Source organism: Bos mutus, chromosome X, assembly GCF_027580195.1.
Source record: "Bos mutus isolate GX-2022 chromosome X, NWIPB_WYAK_1.1, whole genome shotgun sequence".
Lineage (NCBI taxonomy): Eukaryota > Metazoa > Chordata > Mammalia > Artiodactyla > Bovidae > Bos > Bos mutus.
The window spans coordinates 111,087,124-111,109,819 of record NC_091646.1 but is presented as its reverse complement, the minus strand read 5'-3'; the positions used below and the strand labels follow the sequence as shown (position 1 = coordinate 111,109,819).

Below are 22,696 nucleotides of genomic sequence, written 5' to 3'. Positions count from 1 at the left end.
CACTGAAAGCCTTAGTGTCTGTTCCACCTCCAAGTTGCATATGGCTGATTGAAACCCTCCATCCCAAAGAAGTTTCCCATGGGCTGGCTGCCTGCAAAGCCTCCCCAGGTTCCACAGTGGCAGATTGACTCTCCCACACAGCAAAATGGCTTCTGAGCAGGCTTGAGAGCCTTTTGTGGGGAAGATGAGAGCTTCCAGCTTGTGGACTCCCAGCGCCCTGATCTTGCCATTCTCAGTTGCCCTGTCGCTGCCTAGGGACAGATCCTTGTGTGCAGTTTGAGAACCATAGGCCTTCCAATCTCAGCGCACTTCTTTTTGCAGATGGTTTGTTTCTTTCTCTCTTAGTTTCTCTGGAAGCCAAGAGAGATTCAGCTCACAAAGAGGTCTCACACCCAAGTGGATCCCTTCACACCCTCACCCAATCCGCTTTCTGAGGTTTTGGGGGACAGATGAGATTGGATCCCATTTGAAAAGGTGGCCTACACAACTTGAGATGATTTTCAGACAACCAAAATGCATCTCTGTTCCTACTCTCTGTACCCACATTTTACCAGGTTGGACATGGTACAGTCAAAAACTTCCAGAGATACCTAGCTTGCCTAAGAATCTTGCAGAGCCTGTGATGATTAATTAATGTTCTCATTAATTAATTCATTCATACAACAAATGTTCACTGAGCATTTTATATGATATTTCTACTAGGAGAAGAGAAAATAGTAGTAAGTATAAATTGTTATCTTAACCTTTGAAGAATTTGTGATCTGATTATAAAGACAAGACATAGAATGAAAAATAATGATGTAAAATAATGATATAAGTAGAATTACAAGGTAGTCCATAAGAAGTGCCAAATGATGGGCGAAAATAAGTACAAGTCGAGGAGAAGGAGGAGGAAGCAAATGGTGATCATGAAAAACACCATCTTAACTAGGGAAAAGCATGTGAATGGCCAAGTGGAGGGAGGCTGACTTCCTACTCTTCTTTGGAGAGAATCTAGACCAGGAGAAATAACCAGAGCCTTCTCAAAAGTCTTCATATAATTTAGAAGATACTGGTTGGGCACATGACCGATCAGGATAATTTCCTAGAATTCAAAACGTGGAACTGTCTTAGGATAGGGTTCTAGTCATTGTTGGAGAAATAGATTCTTGGCAAGAATATACTAACCCAGTCCCATTGTTTGTTTTTTCCTAGTATAGCCACACCTATGAGAGATGGTTACATCTCCCTTTCAGTACCAAACACACTTAAGGGTCCTAAACCCTACCCTGACTCCATATGGGCAACCTGCTCCCCACCTCAGCAAGAACTATTGATGGAAGGAGTTAGATAGACATTATCTGGGTGGGAGAAAAGAGAATTGTGTGTTTCTAAGGAAATCACCATTGGTGAGGGAGATGAGGAGGAAAGAATGGTTTGGGACCATGAAGGAGGTATACTCATCCTTCTAAGCGAATAGAGAAAGACGACCGTGGGCAGACAGGGGAGGTGACAATGAGAATAAACAAAGGGATGGGGAAAAGTTGTTGGAAGTACAAACACAGACATGCGAGTGAGTTTTAAGAGACTCAGAGGTGGGATGGATAAAGTGTCTCTTCAATTTCCATTGATCCCAAATGCTCCTCTCTGGACAGTGAGGAATATATTTCTTTTAAAATGCAAACATATGGATTAATGATCAAATAGTATGTTTCCTGAGTGTAAATTAAAGGTTGCTTCCCTTATTGGGGACTTATCTCCATTCTCTGCCTTCATAAGAATTCGTTTGTTCCAACAAACATCAGAGCGCCATTTTGTCTTAGATAACTAATCATCACGAGAATGTGAAATTAAAGATCTGCTCTTTATTGCAGAAAAGAATGGGGATTAGAGACTTTTCTTCCCTCTGCTGTGCTGCAAAGCATGAAAGAGAAGAACATAAAGAAAGCACTTTCACACCTTGTCAAAGCAAATCAAAACTTGGTACCACCCGGTAAAAAGGTATCACATTTGCATCTTAATAGAAAATGGATTTTAAAGAGAGAGGCTTGCATGCATTTTTTAAAATGTTTAAAATTAGCCCATGAATAAAATACTTAGCACCAGATTTTCAGAAGCTGTAACACTATATAACCTTCTCTTACTTTAACTATTCACATGTTTCTAAGACTAATGAAAAATAAGTATTCTTATGGAGACCTCTTTATTCCTTGCACACTATAGACTCCTTATTGTACAGAGTTTGTGCGCGTTCACATGTGCATGCAGGAGAACCTTGCAAAGCCTCTAAGACCTTGGGATTAGAGGACAGAATTGCCAAATAATTTCATATTTTCATCATAGTTTTGCATACCACTCAGACCAGCTTAAGTGCACAGCAGTCAGTAAGGGTCCCTGCAGACTTGATGCCACATTAATTAAACCAAAGTTTCTCTCCCTTGGCTCTCTTGACATTTGGGATCAGATCATTTTTGGTTGGGGAGAAGGGCTGTCCTGCGCACTGTGTGATATTTAGCATCATCTCTGGTCTCTATCCATGAGCTGTCAGCACCCATCCCCTCAATCATGACAAACAAAAGTGTCTCCAGATTTTGTCCAAATCACCCCAATTGACAACCAATGAACTGAATTGTACTTTTAGAGAGAAGATAAGTTCAGTTCTGTCACTCACCATCATTAGCGTTAAAATCTTTTTTTTTTTTTTAATCGAGTAGAAGAAACAGAAAGAACATTTAAAAATATACTGTTGGTCAGAATAGAGAGTTATGTTTATTGGTAATAAAAAGCAAAAGGTTTTAGAAACTAGAGAGAGAAGGAGCCTTATGTAAACTGTAAAACTGAAGGCAGCCTACCAACCCAAGAACATTTTCTCAGTGTTATCGGCCATCAATATATGTGTGACTGGAGTACAAATTATTTCTGTGGGTAGTTTCTTGGTCTTAGTATCTGGTTTTTAAGTCCTTTTTATTGGCTAACACATACTTGTTTCTGCTCCCTCATCACCCCAATGACTGTTTTTAAACATGTAATCAACTTCGACACACTACCAGTCACCTTTGACTTACTCCTCAGTTTCTGTAAGTATTCAGCCTATGAAAATATAGCAGGATGTCATGGGTCAAGATGTTCTAAATGTCAGTTCTGATTTGCCCAAAGCTACTTTTCTTTTAATTGACTTAGTGTGATTTTTTTTCCCCCACGCCTGGCCCACTGGTTTTGTAATAATTTGGATAACGGCTCTAAGATCGGTCTATCACTGTCCTTCTATAAAGGTCATTTTTTCTAGTTAAGAGTGAGTGGTTTGCTTTCGCATCAATTTGCAAAGTGCTTTGGATTTTTGAAAGAAGTAGGCTGGATGATTGGTCCTAAATTACAATTATATGAAGGATAGCGCATTGAGGTACAGTTAACAAATGAGTTGGCAAGTTATCTGCAGTTGAAAACAGAGTTTTACAGCCCTTGCCACTTGATATTCTGCACCTTGTTGGAAAACTTCACCCCTAACAAACTCTTCTGGAACATTTGTTATGAAATGTGGACTTTTTTCTTTCTTTCATTTTTTTTAAATTTAAAAAAGATTTATTGAAATATAGTTAATTTAAAATGCTTCAAGTATACAGCAGTGATTCAGTTATATGTATATGTGTGTGTATATATATTATATATTTGCTTTCAGATTCTTTTCCATTATAGATTATTATAAAGATATTAAATATAGTTCCCTATTCTCCACAGTAGGACCGTGTTGTTTATCTATTTTATATTTATATAGTAGTTTTATATCATATTTTACATTGAACTGTGGACTTTTTTCAATCAAGTATTTTTTTAGGATATGGGAATCTACATTTTTAAGTCTTCTTAAGGATCAATTTTACTGGATAAAATTTCATTTGTCAATCATTTATGAAACTCGCTAGATTCTTGGAATTACATTTCTAGAGACTTAGATAGGAATTTCAAACATTTCCACAATGATAGATGCTCAAAAAGCTCATTTTCCCTAAACTCTTACAAAGACTGGAGAAACAAGATGGGATGGTAGAGCCTGTTTAAAAGGCTTTCTATGGATTGAAGGTATGTATTCAAAAGAGCCCCCACAAACTCTGCACACCCCATTTCAGTGGAGAATTTTATTATCTTGTTCTGACTTGTTGAATGCCCTGGCCCAGCATATCTATACTCCCCCCCTCCCCCGCCCAATACAAAAATTTTAAGCTAGATGTCCTGTTACAGCCCTTGGTCAGCTTACTTTCATTCCTCATGAAGAGCCCTTGTCACACCCCATCTGTTGGCAGTGGAAGCATCCTTCTCGTTTGCCTTTGTTTTCGGCTGGTCTCCAGCAGAAACAAAATCACACCTGATGGAGTGAACACCTGAGGTTTCTTTTCTCTCCTTAGCTCTCCGCACTGCAAGCCAAGGTCCATTATCTCAAGTTCCTCAGTGACCTCCGACTGTATGGGGGCCGTGTGTTCAAGGCAACATTAGTGGTAATTTCTTTTTCTTGCTTTTTTGTGGAAGTCACAGAGGCCTTCAAAATGTCACTGCCTAGGCTGTCTTGAATGAGCTGCCTTTGATGACAAAAGCAAATCAGCTGTGAATCTTTTCCAGCCCTCATTTCTAATTGACTGCACCCTAGTCTGAAAATATCAGAAGAAATGTTAAGCTAGATAATATCACTGCAGAATGCCCCAGAAAAGGAAATATGAAGAGCCGAGAGAATTGGTGCACTCTCACAATGGCCTCCTTTTAAATCATTGGGCCAGAATGATTTGAAAAAGAGAAAAAAATATCCTCATTTCTGATAGCCTCTCATGATAATGAATATGCATACTATGATAACATTTACTTCCTACATTATTCATAATTTATCAGAGCCTTGCTGTAATCATATATCTGGTTCTTCTACTTGGATGATTTAGTACAATATAACCTGGGAATACTTTCTAAAGAAAATGTAATCTTAGAAAAACAGACTCTCAGGTTCAACTATGCCTGGTGCTTCAGAGCATTTTCATTGTTATTTTATTTATTTATTTGTTTTGGCCACATCATGAAAATTGCAGAATCTTAGTTCCCCAACCAGGGATGGAACATGGACCACGGGCAGTGAATGCATGGAGTCTTAACCACTGGACCACCAGGGAATTGCCAGAAGTCTGGTATTTTTAAAATTTTGTGGACATGTCTTTCTCAGCAGGCAGAAAAGCGCTCAGAAGTGACCCTCTTGGTGGGACCCCGCTATGGCATAAGCCACGTCATAAACACCAAAACCAATCTGGTGGCTCTTTTAGCTGACTTCAGCCATGTCAACAGGATTGAGATGTTTACTGAAGAGGAGAGCTTGGTGAGGGTGGAGCTCCATGTGCTGGATGTGAAGGTAAGTCTTTCAGATATTGACATATGACCTTGCTTCCTGATAGTGCTTCTGATATTTACAAAGCAAGCAAAATTTCAACCTGTGCAGCCCATCAGTGGTGAAATGGGTAAAGAAAAAATCCACTCAACTCAGACATGAGGGCTCCAGTCCTCACTAGATGGCTCTGTGATTAGGGGACAAGTCCCCCTCTTTCTCTGAGCTCCATCTCTTCAGCTCTATATGAGAAAGCAAATGAGTTTGGGTCTAAGGTCCCGTCTGGCTCCAGAGTGATGGGGAGTGGGGGAAATGTTTCCCTACTTACTTTCTAGAACACATGATTCTTATGTAGAGAGTCAGGGAGAGTCTTCCCAACTTTGTTTAGATTCCCCATTCCCTTTTTGATGTAGCATGCATATGTGCTCATTCTTTTGGAAAGACTGACTATTTCAGTCAATCTGTCTTTTCATGCTGTAGCAATTAGTGGTGGCCGAACATCTGGCCCCTTGAATATCATGGCCATTTCACTGGAAACAGCCATCTGAGTTTGTCCTCAGAGGGCAGACATTTCCTCCCCAAACAGAAGTTGACAGGAAGCAATCCAGGTCCCCTGTCCCCGCCGTCTTGTCCCAGTCATAGATGAGTCATTGGATTTTGGCAGCATTAATGTATGTGACATTTCTGTAGAGAAAAGGCCCAGTGAGTCTGCAGAGGAAACAGGTTGAACTGGGAGAAGTTGTGCTCTGAGAACGGGGGAAGGACCCACTCCTAGCTTCACCCCACCCCCCAGTGCTGTGGGAGGGGCAGATTAAGAGTAGAGGAGAACGTGGAAATGGGCTTCTACACAACAGAAGGGACACATCAAGGGAGAGCGTGGAGCTTAGGCACGCCGGCCATGGCCCATGGTGTTTCATGGGCTGAATCCAGGGCACTGCACTTGACTTCATGGCAATGAATGACCAAGGGTAGACTTGGCACACCTGTCCTGGTCCATGACCAAAGATGCTAAGAGCAATATAGCCTGTCATGTAAAAGGGGCAGAAGAATGGGTGTATCGGGTGCAGTCATCACAGACCTGATAACAGGGATAATCTATCTCAAACAGGAGGAGGTGACAAGACCCTGTGGATGGTTTCCTGTTTATATAAAAGAATTGCGGGGCTGCTTGGAGGGAGACTGCCATTGAAATGGAAGGAAAAGGCAGCAACTCGAGTTGATTAAGGCCTTGGGACGGAAGTTAGGTTTCATCACCCAAGGCCATCGTCCTGGCCAGTGTCCTACCCTTGGCAGTGAAAGCAAGGGACCTGTCATCTCGCTGTTTCTGTGCCTCTGGTTGTCTGCTTTTTTCTTGCTCCCTTATTTTCCTCTCACTTTCTCTCTTTTTCAACAAGAACACACCAGCCTATCCACCCTCCCTTTCTCAACGAGAATAGTTGCTTCCCTGTATGCCCAAGATCCTTGTCCAATTATGTTTCTAGAAAGTTGGGGCAAGGCCTTTTCTCAACTCCCATGTCTATTTTCCCCTCCCTGTGAATTTACAATTTCTTTTAGAAGTATCCTTCCCCTGGGTCTCTTCAACACTTTTCATTCAGTCTTAACAGTAATTTCCACTTGATTTTTACTTCAATTCAACACAAATTTTCACCATGAACCCAAACTTAGTCTTCCTGTGATTTTTTTTCAGATGGTGAATTCGTATCTGTTAACTGACTCCTTACCTGTGACTTTTTAAAATATTAATGATTTGAAACAAAACCAGTGTTATTTGTTTTAACCCAATATAACTTGGAAAAGATTCCAAATGTCTAGACTTTCAAAATAGTGTCACCGGAACTTTTTTCAGTCAGGCTCTCTGTTACACCTGACCTTTCCCTCACTTGTGTTTCTCCAGTGAAACAGTCACTCCAGAAGTTCATTTGTTCACATTTCATAAGCACAAATGTCACTGTTGTCACTTGAGGGAGGTTATTAAGGGGAGATGGTTTTAACCAAAGCGTTCTCTTCTGTGTAGCCCATCACGCTCCTGATGGAGTCTTCGGACGCCATGAACCTGGCCTGCTTAACGGCTGGATACTACCGTCTGCTTGTGGATTCCAGGAGGTCGATATTTAACATGGCCAACAAGAAAAACGCAGGGACCCAGGACACAGGTATTCTCTTCCCAAACTCACGAGGCACCGACCTCCCTTCCCCATGCCAACTGACAACAGTAATAAGGATGTTTCCTTTTAAGGAGAGATGAGCAGATTTAATCATTATAGATGTACAGGCTAATATAGGAAGAGGGAGAAGTAAAAAGGATTCCATATTTTGAGACTGAACAATGTATTGCTGATATAAACTAGGGGTGAGTCAGCACTGCAGAAGCAAAATCTAGCATGACAAACCAATCTGGTACAATGCTGTAGTTGTGGTTTGAATTATTAAAAAGAATGATCTAAGACATGTTGACCAAACCTGTTTATTTTTTTTCACCCATATCGCTTTTATTTTTTTATATAAATTTATTTATTTTAATTGGAGGTTAATTACTTTACAATATTGTATTGGTTTTGCCATACATCAACGTGAATCCGCCACAGGTATACACTATGAGGTGGATGAAACTGGAGCCTATTATACAGAGTGAAGTAAGCCAGAAAGAAAAACACCAATACAGTATACTAATGCATATATATGGAATTTAGAAAGATGGTAACAATAGCCCTGTAAGCAAGACAGCAAAAGAGACACAGATGTATAGAACAGTCTTTTGGACTCTGTGGGAGAGGGAGAGGGTGGGATGATTTGGGAGAATGGCATTGAAACATTTATATCATATATGAAACAAACCTGTTTAATTTAAAGTGATTAATATTTCAAAAAATAATAAAATAAGGATATTTCTTGAAAAATTAAAAAGTATACCCATAAAAGCATCTAATGTCCAAATTTAACACAAAACCTCCAAATACTTCTGATATGTTCTATTTTTTTAATGAAAATGTTGATTTTTTTTAAAAATCACATTTTACATGGGGCTTCCCTTGTGGCTCAGCTTATAAAGAATCTGCGTGCAATGCGAGAGGCCTGGGTTCGATCCCTGGGTTGGGAAGATCCCTTGGAGAAGGGAACGACTACCCACTCCAGTATTCTGGCCTGGAGAATTCCATGGACTGTATAGTCCATGGGGTTGCAGAGTCAGACACGACTGAGCGACTTTCACTGTCTTTCACATGTCACTTGGCAAATATTGGGTACCTAGCTCCAAAGCAGTGATTTAATTATTGTGAAGGGTATAGGTCTCAGCCTTTATGTCTGATTTGTAACTGCCTCATTCTCCCAGAACTCAGTCAGGGTGCAGAGAACTCAGGATGGAATGCCCAGTAGTTGTGAGCCTCCAACTTTATAAGCAGCTGGTCCCTCATTAAGGTGCCCTACATCCAGACGCCAAGTGCCTCCTCCCACGTCAGACTCATGTCCAGGGTTCTGGGACCTCTATCTTGGGAAGACATGGAAATTGTCCAACCCTTGGACTTGGGGCTCTAGAAGGGACCCTGGACATCATATTAGCTTTTTCGCAGAAGCATCGAAATGGCAAAGATCAAATAATTCATCTCAGCCCTTTGACACGAAGAAATAGCCCCAAAAGTGCAGATAAGGGGGGTTGTAGCTGTTAAACTGAGAGTTTCTTTGAGGGAAGATGGTTTTCATTTATTCTAGAACTATTTTTTGAAATTTATTTTATTAGAGTATAGTTGATTTACAATGTTGTGTTAATTTCCCCTGTACAGCAAAGTTATTCAGTTATACATATATGTGTGTGTATGTATATACATTCTTTTCACATTATTTTCCATTATTGTTTATCCCATAATATTGAATATAGTTCCCTGTGCTGTACAGTAGGACCTCATCGTTTATCCATTCTATATAGAATAGTTTGCATATTTTTCTTCAGTGTTTGAGCTTTTTCCTCCATCTATAGTGAACAGTCAGTAAATATGGCTGATGGACAGAGCCTACCATTCAAGTAAGAGATACTGAGCCATGAAAAATGTATAATCAGAGGCTCCATAATTAGAGTTTATTTTAAAAGAAAAGGAAATTCTTAGGGAACAAATTCCATTGTCAGTTTTTGAAAGATGGAAGAGAAAATGAAAGAGAAAACAAGGGAAGGAAAATCTACTTTTAAACTTATCAGGAAACAAAAATTATTATTCCCTGCAAATATAGTAATATGAAGCTAGGCACACATACAGATAGACTGGTACACAGTTTATTGTGACAGCTTGTTGAGTGAAAAAAGTTACAGTCAAAGGGTAAAGGAAAACCAGAGAGTTGAGCAAGGCATGATAGAAGGCGACTGTGACTTGCAGCTAGATTTCATCCCAACCCACCTTGAAGTGTCTGTTTGATTAAAAAAACATTGAATCAAAGAGGAGGTGGATGTGTGTGCTGGGTTAAGTGGTGAATATCTTTATGACCACATGTTTTCATTGAGCGAGGAGATTTAGAGCAATTGAACTGTGACTTTTGAAATTACCAAGAGTGGTTCCACAATTTAACATATCCCTTTTGCGTTGGAAAATCTTAAAATCCTAAAGTGTATTGTTAAAATCAAACCTTTTCCCCATGGATGGTTAAGATTGTATGGGTTCAAGAGGAAAGCCAAAGCTACCACTCTACAAATGGTTACAGTAATAGGGGCCTCAGTTCTGTCTAATTTATAGCAACTCACAATGTGTTGTTGAATAAAGTTTCATAAGGCAAAAACTTAGTTCCAATAAGTATCATATCACCATAGGGAAGTAAGGGAGCTTCAACCTTTCGGTTATTTCTCTTGGTTCGACAGTGAGCCTGAGGGTAAGGGCACATGTTCCAAATAGCACACACAAGCCTGCATGTGTGCATGCTTGTGTTTAATAAGAGAGGACGAGGGAGAGATGGCACACTCCAAAAAGCAACTAACTGGTTGACCCAAGCAGAGCTGCAGCTCGGAGCTCAGCTTCCTCAAATGGCTGAAAAGCCTCCCTTCTCTTCAGAAATTCCCCCAAAGATCTCCTGAGACTCAAAACCTGTAGAGTCTGAAGTCTGTTAAGGCCAGCTCATCTGTAGGAAACATCCTTCGTGTCTCCCAGATCATTCCAGAAGCCAAATCAGCACACCCTTCTAGAAGAAAGCTGAGAGAGAGTGTGTGTTTTCTTCTTGTCTCAAACTGATCAGAGACCTTCATCAAGACCTCTAGCTAGGAATAGTAAACCCCTCTTTCTTCTTCACTGTCTTGAAAATTAACCCTTCAAGTACTTTGCAAATCCCTGAACCTATGTAGTTAAGCATCTCTGGGCCTTAGGAAAGTCTTATTAAATTGCTTTTAGCCTGCCGACCTATTCAGTTTTCTTGTTGGTCTAAACGAGGGGTCAGCAAACCATGTCCCATGGATCAAGTCTTGTTCTTGTGAATGAAATTTTATTAAAACTCAGGCATGTACATTATATTAAATATCTAGGGTAGCCATAACAAATTATCACAAGCTTGAGGACTTAACAGAAACTTGTTCTCTCACAGTCTGGGGGCCTAGAGGTTCAAAATCCAAGCACTGGCAGGGCTAGGCCCCCTCCAGAGATTCTAGGGGAGAATCTTTTGCCTCTTTCGGCTCCAGGTGGCCATCTGCATTCCTTATAGCTGCATGACTGCAGTGTCTGCCTCCATCTTCACTCAGCCTCCCCGTCTTCTGTGTATGGCCCAAGTGTCCCTCTGCTTTTCTCTTATAAGGACACTTTCCGTTGGAGTTAGGGTCCCACACAGATAATTCCAGATGATCTCATCTCAAGATCCTTACTTATATCTGCAAAGACTCCTTTCAAATAAGGTCACATTCATAACTTTTGCAGGGTCACCATTCAAGTCACTACATCTGTTTGCTTATTTGTCAGCTATGGCTCCTTTCATGTTACAACAGTTGAGTTGAGTAGTTGCTGAATGGAGCTATTGACCCCACAAAACCTAAAATATTTACTCTCTGGCCCTCCCTTTACAGAAAAAAATCTGCCAACCTTTGGGTTTAAACCAAGAGCTCTCTTACATCGTTGCTCAACCACTCTCCCTCCCCACAACAACCTGCACTAGTCACACACACACACATACACACACACACACATGCTCTCACACACAGAGCCAGTCATAATTCATGTCATTGTTAATAAAACAATGCTGAACCCCCACAGGTGTATTTATTATTATGTCACATGTAAATATGCCTGTTGCGTAACTCAGTGTCTTCAAATTTTATCTTTACGTGGTATTCATGAAAATATATATATTGAGTAAAATGACTTGGAACATTCTTCAACATTGAGTCCATTATATATTTGGGAGACAGCCAAAACCTCTTCAGTAAAACTGTTTTTGTTTTTATTTTTCCTATATCTCTTGTTTATCTGATATTGGCATTAATCAAACTTGGGCCAGAGGGCAATTTGAGGAAACAAATGGGAGAATATGTGGCCCTAACATTTCCTCAAAATGTCACCTCTGGAATTGACAAAGCAATATTGACACAGTGACTCATTGCCCTGTCTTGGTAAATATCAGAGCAAAATTTCCACAGCAGAATTCTCTATTGGAAGCCCCTTAAAGATCAAATAACACAATGCTGTTTAAATTAGGATTTTGCCATTTTAATTCTGGAGGAACATTAAACAAATCTTCAGGAGTTTTCATGATACAAATAAAGATGGAAATTCATCAAAGTATTAACTATGCTTAAAAATAGCAGAGAGGAGTACAGTACTTGTCGATGCTCCACCTTCTACATCCTGCCTGTGTGTGCATGTGTGCTTATGGGCATATGTGCTGGCACTTATATGTAAAAATATGCAAACCCACTAGGACAGGAAAAGGCTAAAGAGGAGTTTTAGTACTACCATTGCAATATGTAGTATTACAGTTTGTGTTACTATACTATACATATATATTTATTATTATATTGTCATTACAATATTTCCTGAAATACATGGTAGAAGTATGAGGATCCTTGACCTTCTCTTAACTCAGTGAGGAAAAAGTCCAGCATCTCCCTATGCAAAGTGGGAAATGTTAGATTTCACTTTCCAAAGAAAAGGGCAATCTTTCCCAGAATAATAGCCCACTGGACTATCACCTTTAAGGATTTTTTAAAGGTATGTTGTATATTCACATCTATAGACATAAAGAAGGTCTTTTAAATACTAAAACCAGAGATCAGATGGAATGAAGCTGTAGTGCCCTACTCTCAGATGGTATTCTGTTTTATCAAGTAGCAGTTCTATTTTCTGCAGTATCAATTCTCCTAACCAAGAAATCCTTATATCTGAAGCCTAAATCAACTACTCCCCTATTTGGAAAGCTGAATAATAACCATATTCACAAAAGTGATGCTACAAGCCATTAAGTTAAGAAACAGAGACAAAGTGCCCCCAGAAACCAGCCCACACAGTAATGTGTCTTTGCATGACTCTTTCTCTTTAGGAACTGAAAATAAAGGAAAGCACAACATGCTTGGTCCCGAGTGGAACTGTATACCCCAAATAACCACCTTCATTGGTGAAGAGGAGCAGGAAGCGCAGATAACATACATAGATGCAAAGCAGAAGGCAGTTGAGATTCCGGATGGCACCTTGTGTCCAAAAGACCACCACCGGCACTTGTATGGGGACAACACCTATAACTCAGATGAGCTAACCCAGCAGCTGACCCAGCCGGGTGAGGCTCCGTGTGAGGCAGACTACAGAAGTCTAGCTCAGCGGTCCCTGTTGAGCCTCTCAGGCCCAGAAACTCTTAAGAAAGCACAGGAGTCTCCGAGAGGAGCCAAAGTGTCCTTTATTTTTGGAGATCTCGCCTTGGATGAGGGGGTCACTGCCCCCACCCTCGGCTATGAAAGGCTATTGGATGAGAGTCCAGAACTGCTGGAGAAGCAGAGCAACCTCTACATAAGCGGTGCCAATGACATGAAGAGCTTGGGTCTCACTCCAGACGCAGAGAGCGTCCAGTTCGTGGCCAATTCTGTGTACGCAAACATAGGCGATGTGAAGAACTTCGAGGCTGCGGAGGGCATAGAGGAGCCCCTGCTGCACGACATCTGTTACGCAGAGAACACGGATGACGCAGAGGACGAGGATGAGGTGAGCTGTGAGGAGGACCTCGTGGTGGGAGAGATGAGCCAGCCAGCCCTCCTCAGCCTCTCTGGCTCAAGCGATGACATCATCGACCTCACGTCTTTGCCCCCTCCCGAAGGGGACGACAATGAGGATGATTTCCTGTTGCGTTCCCTGAACATGGCCATTGCCGCGCCCCCACCTGGCTTCAGAGATAGTTCTGATGAGGAGGACTCTCAGAGCCAGGCTGCTTCCTTCCTCGAGGACAAGGAGCCAGGCGGCACCCTGCAGAACGACGAGATCCCCGTGTCCCTCATCGACGCTGTGCCCACCAGCACCGAGGGCAAGTGTGACACAGGCCTGGATAACACTGGCGTTTCCACGCTGGACACTCTGGAAGCTCTGTCCGTGTCAGAAGATCCGCAGACCAGTGACAATTCAGGTTCTTTCACGATTGTTACATTTATTCACTGATAGCCATATCCTTCCATCCCTTCAAGCCATCCGCCCTTGGAATCCTGTCATATGTCCTTCATTTCACGCATGTCCCGTTTCCCAAATGTGCTGAAACTACCATCATGGGTTTTCGTGTATGTGGTTTCCATTTTTTTTTTTTAAAACATGTGGCACTTTTTTCCCCCCTATTTCCGGAACAACTGTGCAATAAACTCAGAGTCCTTACTGAAAAGGGAAAAACTTGGTATTGTTTTTAATACTAATGAATCCCATGTTCTTACGTGTCTCCTAGTGCCTGTGATGCATCCATTAACCACTTCTTGTTTTTTACGGCCTGCAGGTGTAGCCATCTTGCGGGCTTATAGTCCCGAGTCCTCCTCTGACTCGGGCAATGAGACTAACTCTTCTGAAATGACGGAGAGTTCTGAACTGGCCACGGCCCAGAAGCAGTCAGAAAACCTCTCCCGCATGTTCTTGGCCACTCACGAAGGCTACCACCCCTTGGCAGAAGAGCAGACAGAGTTCCCCGCCTCCAAAAGCCCTGCTGGGGGCTTGCCCCCAAAGGCCTCCCACACTCTGGCCGCCCGTCCGGTGAGTGACCTCCCGCCCAAAGTTGTGCCTTCCAAGCAGATGCTTCACTCGGACCACATGGAGATGGAGCCCGAAACCATGGAGACCAAGTCAGTCACTGATTATTTTGGCAAACTGCACCTTGGGCCGATGGCGTATTCCTGCACCAGCAAAAGGAAAAGCCAGCTGGCCGATGGGGAGGGGAAAGCACCCCTTAATGGGAGCATGCCGGGGAAAAAACAGCAGGGGATCAAAACAGCTGAGGCAGAGGAGGACGCCAAAGGCGGTAAATTTGCTACTGTGTCTTCAAGGGACAGTCAACACCTCAGCACTTTTAACCTGGAGAGAACTGCCTTCCGCAAGGACAGCCAAAGATGGTACGTGGCCACTGAGGGCGTTGTGGCTGAAAAAACTGGATTGGAAGCAGCACCAGGCATCACCTTTCCCAGAGCTTCGGGTGTGGGGAGCAGGGACACTGAAGGGAAGGATGACGGGGCTCCCGAGGGAGAAGCCATCGAGGTTTCAGGACTTGGCCCGCGGGACCACTTCTTAACAGACGTCACCTGTGTGTCTTCTGCCAAAGACTTGGGTAACCCGGAGGATGCCGACCCGTCCAGCTGTGACCGTCCAGCCAAGCTCCCGGAAGCAGAGGAGGGCATGGGCCGCCTTTGTGACTACCACTTGGCCAAGCGGATGTCGTCGTTGCAAAGCGAGGGCCATTTTTCTCTCCAGAGCTCTCAAGGCTCCTCGGTGGATGCAGGCTGTGGCACAGGCAGCAGCAGCAGCACGTGCGCCACTCCGGTGGAGTCCCCCCTCTGCCCCTCCCTGGGGAAGCACCTGATGGCCGAGGCCTCCGCAAAAGGTGTGAGTTACCTTCCCTCCGAGGAGAGAGCCCCCGGGCTGCCCAACCATGGGGCCACCTTTAAGGAATTACACCCACAGACAGAAGGGATGTGTCCGCGGATGACGGTGCCTGCCCTGCATACAGCCATTAATGCCGAACCCCTGTTTGGCACTCTGAGAGACGGATGTCATCGACTCCCCAAGATTAAGGAAACCACAGGTACAGCAATGATGGATTTAGCACTTTGTGGTACCCACCAGGAGCACGTAAAACAAATTTACAACTAAAACTAAAAATCTGGAAGAAAAGTAAAAGTTAGGGTTTTATTCTTGAAAATTCTTGATTTAGCACTTTGCGGTACCCACCAGGAGCACGTAAAACAAATTTACAACTAAAACTAAAAATCTGGAAGAAAAGTAAAAGTTAGGGTTTTATTCTTGAAAAAGCTGCTGAACTGCGGCCAGGTTAATTGTCAATCATCGGTCCCCCAGTGTTTAATACGTACTGATGTTTCTAGATCTGGGCAGTATCGGAAATGGCATTTGCCTTTTAGATTCCTGCTCTGTCTTGCTTTTAGAATTTAATGGAGCAATATTTTTTTCCTGAATTCTAAATGTAGACTTTTAGCCAGGCCCAGTGCCACTTTTAAGTTATAAGAATCACAAAAGGTTGATTTCCTTCTCAAGATATCGAATTTCTCATTTTGCCATTTCGTTTTTGAGAAGCAGGGAAGGATAATAGAGCAGGGGATCTGGGAGTTGGGAGGGATTGAGGGAGATCATTTGCCTTTCAGCAATATTTCCAGATTCTCCATACTCTGTTAAACTCTCCAAGATGAGTATTCTGAGGTGTCAGGCCTACTGCAGTGTCAGGAAGGTCTGGGGGTACATGATGAGCTGTTTTATTTCCCCCAAAATAATAATAAGCACAGGTAGAAACATGAGCACAGCTATCTTCTGTGCTCATCTTCACCATTCTGCCACCAGGTGGGCACTTATCGGTCTCCAAGATCCACTTGGCTGGCCATCATGGGACAAAAACAGACGCTCTTTCATACTTTCCAATTTCAAATTATACCCTCATATAGTGTCTTTTCCAGTAGGTCAGTAGATGTCAGTGAGACCTTGTTCTTGTTCAGTTGCTCATTTGTGTCCAACTCTGCGACCCAATGGACTGCAGCACGCCAGGCTCCTCTGTCCGCCACTGTCTCCCAGAGTTTGCTCATATTCATGTCCATTGAGTCAGTATATGTCAGTTAATTTTCATTCATGCCCTTTTAAGATTATCTCCTTTGTCAAAACTCACCACTAGTTTCACCTGCCTTGGGAAACCCATCTCTGAATGTTACTTAACTCGTCTCCTAGCTAGCATCTTTTCCTCTAAACTTGTAAAAGGATACTTTGCAGTTTACAAAGAGCTTTCACCTAATTTACCCCTTGCTTCTCACAAAAATTCTATGAAGTGGAAATTGTGCTCTTCACATGACAACTTTTCTGGCACTTTCCCAGTGTCTCAGCTTCAAACCCTGTACCAGGAAAACCTCATGGGGTCCTCTTTAAAAGATTAGTATATTTAATTTGCATTAATTAAATTAGGCCACTTCTTTTTAAAAAGATAGCCAATGCCAGGATTAATCTAACTCCTTAAAATGGAACTTCAAAGTCATAAATATGCTTGAATAATCACTGTAAGACGTGTGTTCTCTCAAATATATCCTTGGGAGATCACAGACATCACATAGAGATTTAGTAAAAATGACCACCCATGAGGTGCTTAATGATTCTCTGTTTTTCTGCTACCCCTAGTGTAGCTTTGACAGAGCCTGGGAAGGAGAGACGAGGAGGCATGCCTTCAGCTTGGTCTCAATATCCTGAAGCTGATCCCACCCTGCTACCATCAAACATTCACTTGGAATCAAAGGTGCCAATTCCAAATCAAGACCCTAATGATTTCTCCCAAGCGAACCAGGCCTACGGAGAGGCTGTGAGCTGGTGGCCACTGGATCTGAGAAGGGGGAGCCTCAGGACATCCCCCAGCCAGAGGGCTCTGAGACGGAGCAGCAATATCCTCTCAGGATCTGTCAGTTTGGAGACCTTCCGGGAGAGAAGCCAGGGTGCGGTCAGCTTAAAGTGTCCAGGTATCACAGAAGCACAGGAGACCAGTTCAGAAAGGCGAGCAGAACTCCCCCTAGGGAAGAAGCTCACCAAAAGTTTTTCCCAAAGCTCGATGCACTTTAGCTCTGAGGGGAAAGTTCACAAAAAGTCCCCGGTGGCCCACAAAGACTCAAAGCTGTATAGGACATTGCCCTTGCGGAAGCTGGAAGGCAGCCATTGGAGATGTCGGGGACCTTTCAGCTACTGCTTCCTGAACCGAGGGCAGGATGAAGATGGTGATGAGGACGAAGAGGAGGGAGAGGCCACCCATCAAGTCTCTTGCCTCTTTCGACCACAGATGACTCAAGCCATGCCAGACCCAACCAGCCCACCCCTGGCTATTGGAATTCAGAAGCAAGGAGGAGAGCTGTCCAGAGGTTCAGTGCTGAAGGTCTGGGCCGAAGACTTGAGTGGCCCAGATGATGTGGACTTCAGCAACCTAGCTTTTGATGCCCGGATTGCAAGGATAAATGCCCTTAAGGAGAGCACATATACAATGCCCGATGGGTTCCTCGCAGCCCAAAATGATGCCAATGAGCTGCTCTGCCTTGTCAGGGCAACCAAGGGAAAGAAAGAGGAGTCACGCCCTGAAGCATATGACCTAACACTTTCTCAGTACAAGCAGCTGTTATCCATTGAGTCCAGACAGTTGGGAAGTGCCTGTCGGAAAATGGCAATGGCTGAGAAAAGCCCAGAAGAGATGCTCCTAGCTATGACTTCCAGCTTTCAAGTGCTCTGTTGCCTAACAGAAGCCTGCATGCGATTAGTTAAAGTCGTGAACTCCGAAACACAGCGGCAGGAAATAGTAGCGAAGATCGATGAAGTGGTCATAAACTACATCTGTCTCCTGAAAGCTGCCGAGGCAGCCACTGGAAAGACCACTGGTGATCCCAATGTTGGACTCTCGATGCGACATTCAACCACCATGGCCGCTCTCGTAAGCACACTAACACGTTCTCTCAAGATGCTTTTAAATAAATAAAGTATGAAAGTCACATCATAATCTACCTTTGCAAAGCCATACATGAACTTTTATTTACTTTATGTGTACGATGAACAGACGTCTCCTTTCTTCTCTCTGTATATTTTGTTATTTTCTATGAAATAGGAGATAAAAGTCACATTGATGAAAAGTTGAAATGTACTAATCCAGATGTATTCTGTTTATATTATACATATATATACATGTAAAAGAAATATACAAGAAAGTGGTGACATTTGGCTATTTTTCATATAGTCAAAACTCCAGGTATGTGATGTGAAATTTTAATTTCTACTGTGTTGGAGCAAAACAATGAATCCTATCCCCTTTCCTTCCAAGATGATACTTGGAGACCATATCATTCATATTTAGAAGTAAAAAAGAAAAGGAAAGGAAAGAAAAATCACAATGTATATAAAACAGTACTTATGTTTTAAAGCTATGATTTTTAAGCATTGGAAATAGCAAAAAGACATTTAAAATTCAAAAAGCTATTATGAATTATTAGAGAATATATATAATAAATTAATTTTTGCTCATAGTGTTTGGTTATCTGATGCTTTTTTCCAAGAATCCTACATATTTCATTTTGGCTTATGCCATTTGGGCTAGAAATGGGGTGGGAATGGATTCTATTGTGTCAACACAAATGTTCTTCATGATGTTTCTAGAATGAATGTACTTCTCAAATAGAAGAACAGAGGGAATGATGGGCAGGTTTCTGGATAATACCTAGTTATAGACTAATTATGGAAAGTGAAAGTAATTCAGAATACCAAAATTAAATTGTTTGATGAAAAGAAAGCTCTGCTTTGACTCAGTGTCAAAATATACAAACCAAAGACAATCTCTCTGCCTGCCATTTCAGCCATGAAACATAGGATTCCCTTCAGAGTGACAGAGCATTTAGAGAAGTATTTGCAAAACTACAAAAAGGAACATAAAACGATCCTCACAAGTAAATGCAGGTCCAGTAACTTGAAGCAGACCACACATCAGGCTGTGAGTCACATCACAAATCACAGCTCTCAGCAAAGAGCTTCATGCATCCCCTCTGCAGGAGCCCATGCTTCCAACCAAATTTGCAATGACAGCCTAACACTGGGACAAAGTTTTGAATCTGGAATGTTACAGAAAATCAGGGAAAGATAGTTACTCTAATATGGAAGCCATACTTAAATAAATAATGAAGTATCTATGAAATGTTCTAGTCTGGATTGGCTGATAGAAATATGTAAACTGGGAAAAAATTAAAAAAAAAAAACACGAGTGGTAAACTTGACCGCTTTAAGTGAACCTGATGTAATGCAAAGAAGTTTTCAGAACCGTCGTCTCTCTAAAAATGTATCTTTGGGTCAAAGCAAAAGGATTCAAATTCTGCAGTTGTAAAATAAAGTTGATAATGTACATATGTACTTCATGGCTCTTTTAGTGTTCAAGGTACACACACTCTTATTTATGTAGGTGGCTTCTTAAAATATGACAGGAGTGTGCCCAGTGCAAATATTTCCATTTTTGTAGGCATAACACAGTCCCCAGTTGCTATCTCTCTCATCAGTCGTTCCATAGAGACTCAGTAAAAAAAGCCACACATATTTATAGGTGGTAGCAAACAAAAGGAGTTTAGACATGTGTTATTACAATGTTTAATAAAACATTATTTGATTACAATTATAAATATTGGTGTTTGATAGAAGTATTAATGGTGTTTACTGTGGAAAATTTTGGTAAATATTCTGTATACTAAAATATTAATAGGATTGTGTTCTATGTCAGACAATGTGTGAAACATATATATTATCTCATTTAATCATCACAATGATCTCATGGTTTGGACGCTATCATTAATTCCATATGGAGGCAATATGGTCTCATAGTTAAGGACATGAAATTTGGGGTCAGACACTTCTTGATTTAAATTTGGGATCTGCCATTTTCTATTCCTTTCATCTTGGGAAAGATAGTCAATTTTTCTCAGTCTCAAGTTCCTTCTAGTAAAATGGAAGTCAATAATAAGATCTATTTCCATAGGATTGTCATGAGTTTTAAGTAAAAATATGTATATGAAGTTCTTACTGCAATACCTGGCAGACAGTAAGTACTCAGTGTTATATATCATTAGCATCATAAGCATTGCATTAAATATATTGCCCAAGATAACACGTGGGGGCTGTTTGTTTTATATGCATATTGTATCCTGACTGTACAGAATGCATTAGTGTACTGCATATGTATAAAAGAACTATACAAGAACGTGACATCTCCAGTTACAACACCGTCCCAGTCCATTTCATTTCTTTCGGAGGCCTCAGTGAAATAGCTCTGGGTCTTTCTAATCAATCTCCCAGAACCTTTGGGTGCACCAATAAATTTTTGTTTCATATAAACAAACTCTTTACTACTTAGAAAACCTCAAAAGCTCCCCTGTTGCTAAACATGCTGCTCCTAAGTGGGGTCCAGATCCACTAGAGTGTAGGAAGAATGTATTAGAATGATCCGTGTGTTTATTTTTATCTAGCCTTTTTTACATTTGTGTATGTTTTATAACAGCCTAAGAGCACAGTGGTGTATGTACATCATTTTAAATAAATCGGTTAATAAGCATATGCCTGGTGCATGTATGGGATATTGTCACAGACAGAGTTGCACTCACTGAAGTGTGGAGACCACTGAACCAGAGAATGAAAATTTCTTGTCCCTAAGGTCCTTTACACTTAGTCTGCAGCCTAGTTTTCAAGATGTATCACCTATCATTTTAATTAATCTTTTATTATAAAGCTTTCAAACATATACAAAAGTAGACACAATCATATAATGAATCAATATGTACTCATCACACACCAATTCATGTCCAATCTTATTTTCTCTATTTCTAGGCACCTCCTTCCACAGCGTATGTAGAAGCCAATCCCAGACATCATAGCATTTAATCCATGAATATTTCGGTAAGCACTTACTATAGATAAGAATTTTTAAACATAATCATAATGCCATTTTTACACTTTTTAAAATTAATAATTCCCTAATATCATCAAATAAATGTTACAGAAATAATGAAGAAACCCCCAAAGACAATCATCGTCAACAATTTAGGACATTTGCTTTCAATTTTTTCAATATCTATGCTAATGTTATTATTATTGTAGGTATTTATGAGTGTAACTTTTGACTCAATCTGAATACATTTGCCCCTTTTCTGAGTCTCAGTTTCACCATATCTTATGTAAGTGGATTGGCTGGAAGAATCTGATTGACATGGAAAGACGGAGGACTCAGATGAATCACCCTCACAGCATTAGGCTGCCAGTAAAATCCAACAACTCATGCAATTGCATTAGACATTAAAATTAAAACAGACCCCTCGGCCCAGCTGAAGTTAGTCTAAACACAAAAGAAATTATGTTTCAGAGAAGAAGAACTGACTATATTGAAATGACCAGCCACAACATTACAATAGATCAATTCCTTTTGCTGTGAATTTCCTCTTTCATCATGCTCCATCTTAGGAAAGACAATTTGCATTTCTGTTCTACTTTTATATAGTTCTAAGTGTCAGTTATTCTCTGAATGTTATTTCTGAGCTACTCAGGATGGCACTGTAATTTATTCCTCCTGGTTTACTCTTAATTTGGCAATGTTTGTTCTCTTGGACTGATTATCACCATTCGTAATTGTGTTAACTACTTTTGAAATTGAAAAACAAGGCAAATTAGCTATGTTCAGGTGCTTCCTTCTCTGTTCTAAACAGTTGAGAATCTTCACAGGAGTCAAAATATATGGATATTATTACATTGTTTCTCTAACCTGATTTTGTGCTGTGAAAGGGGTTGATTTTAGGGGGGTGGTGTGTGTTTGAGAGTATAGAGGTGCAAAAGAGGTGTTTGAGTATATAGATGTATGTGTGTGTGTGCCTGTCTGTGTGAATTGTTTTCAGTTTAGTTTTGTGGGTTTCAGTGCAAGTTTCCCCTCTGGCAGTCCAAAAACTATGATAAAACTTTCAAGTCAGATTGCACAAATAGCTTCTCAGCTTTGAAAGATCAAAGGGTTGGAATCTTACCTTTTGAACTGAATTTTATTCATACCAACTTGAACATCACTAAGTTGGGTACTTTTTATTCTACCTATTCCCTAGCCTACCCTTCTCACTTTTTCATTTCAAAGCTTGGAAAGTAACTTCAGAAATTGTATTAGAATTTTTTTAATTTAAAAAATAAATAAATTTCAAAGCCTACACATAGGAAA

At 41.2% G+C, this 22,696-nt stretch overlaps 1 protein-coding gene across 1 annotated transcript in view; it reads left to right on the top strand.

Moving 5' to 3' along the window:
• Positions 1-19,336, top strand: part of FRMPD4 (FERM and PDZ domain containing 4) — a 353,354-nt gene extending 334,018 nt beyond the window's left edge. The window contains exons 11-17 of the mRNA XM_070365407.1: positions 1,854-1,980; positions 4,380-4,469; positions 5,177-5,359; positions 7,347-7,485; positions 12,824-13,891; positions 14,246-15,538; positions 17,130-19,336. Coding sequence (XP_070221508.1) covers positions 1,854-1,980; positions 4,380-4,469; positions 5,177-5,359; positions 7,347-7,485; positions 12,824-13,891; positions 14,246-15,538; positions 17,130-18,454 — 4,225 coding nt within the window. The 3' untranslated portion in view covers positions 18,455-19,336. The remainder of the gene's footprint in view (positions 1-1,853; positions 1,981-4,379; positions 4,470-5,176; positions 5,360-7,346; positions 7,486-12,823; positions 13,892-14,245; positions 15,539-17,129) is intronic.
• The last annotated feature ends 3,360 nt before the right edge of the window (positions 19,337-22,696 follow it).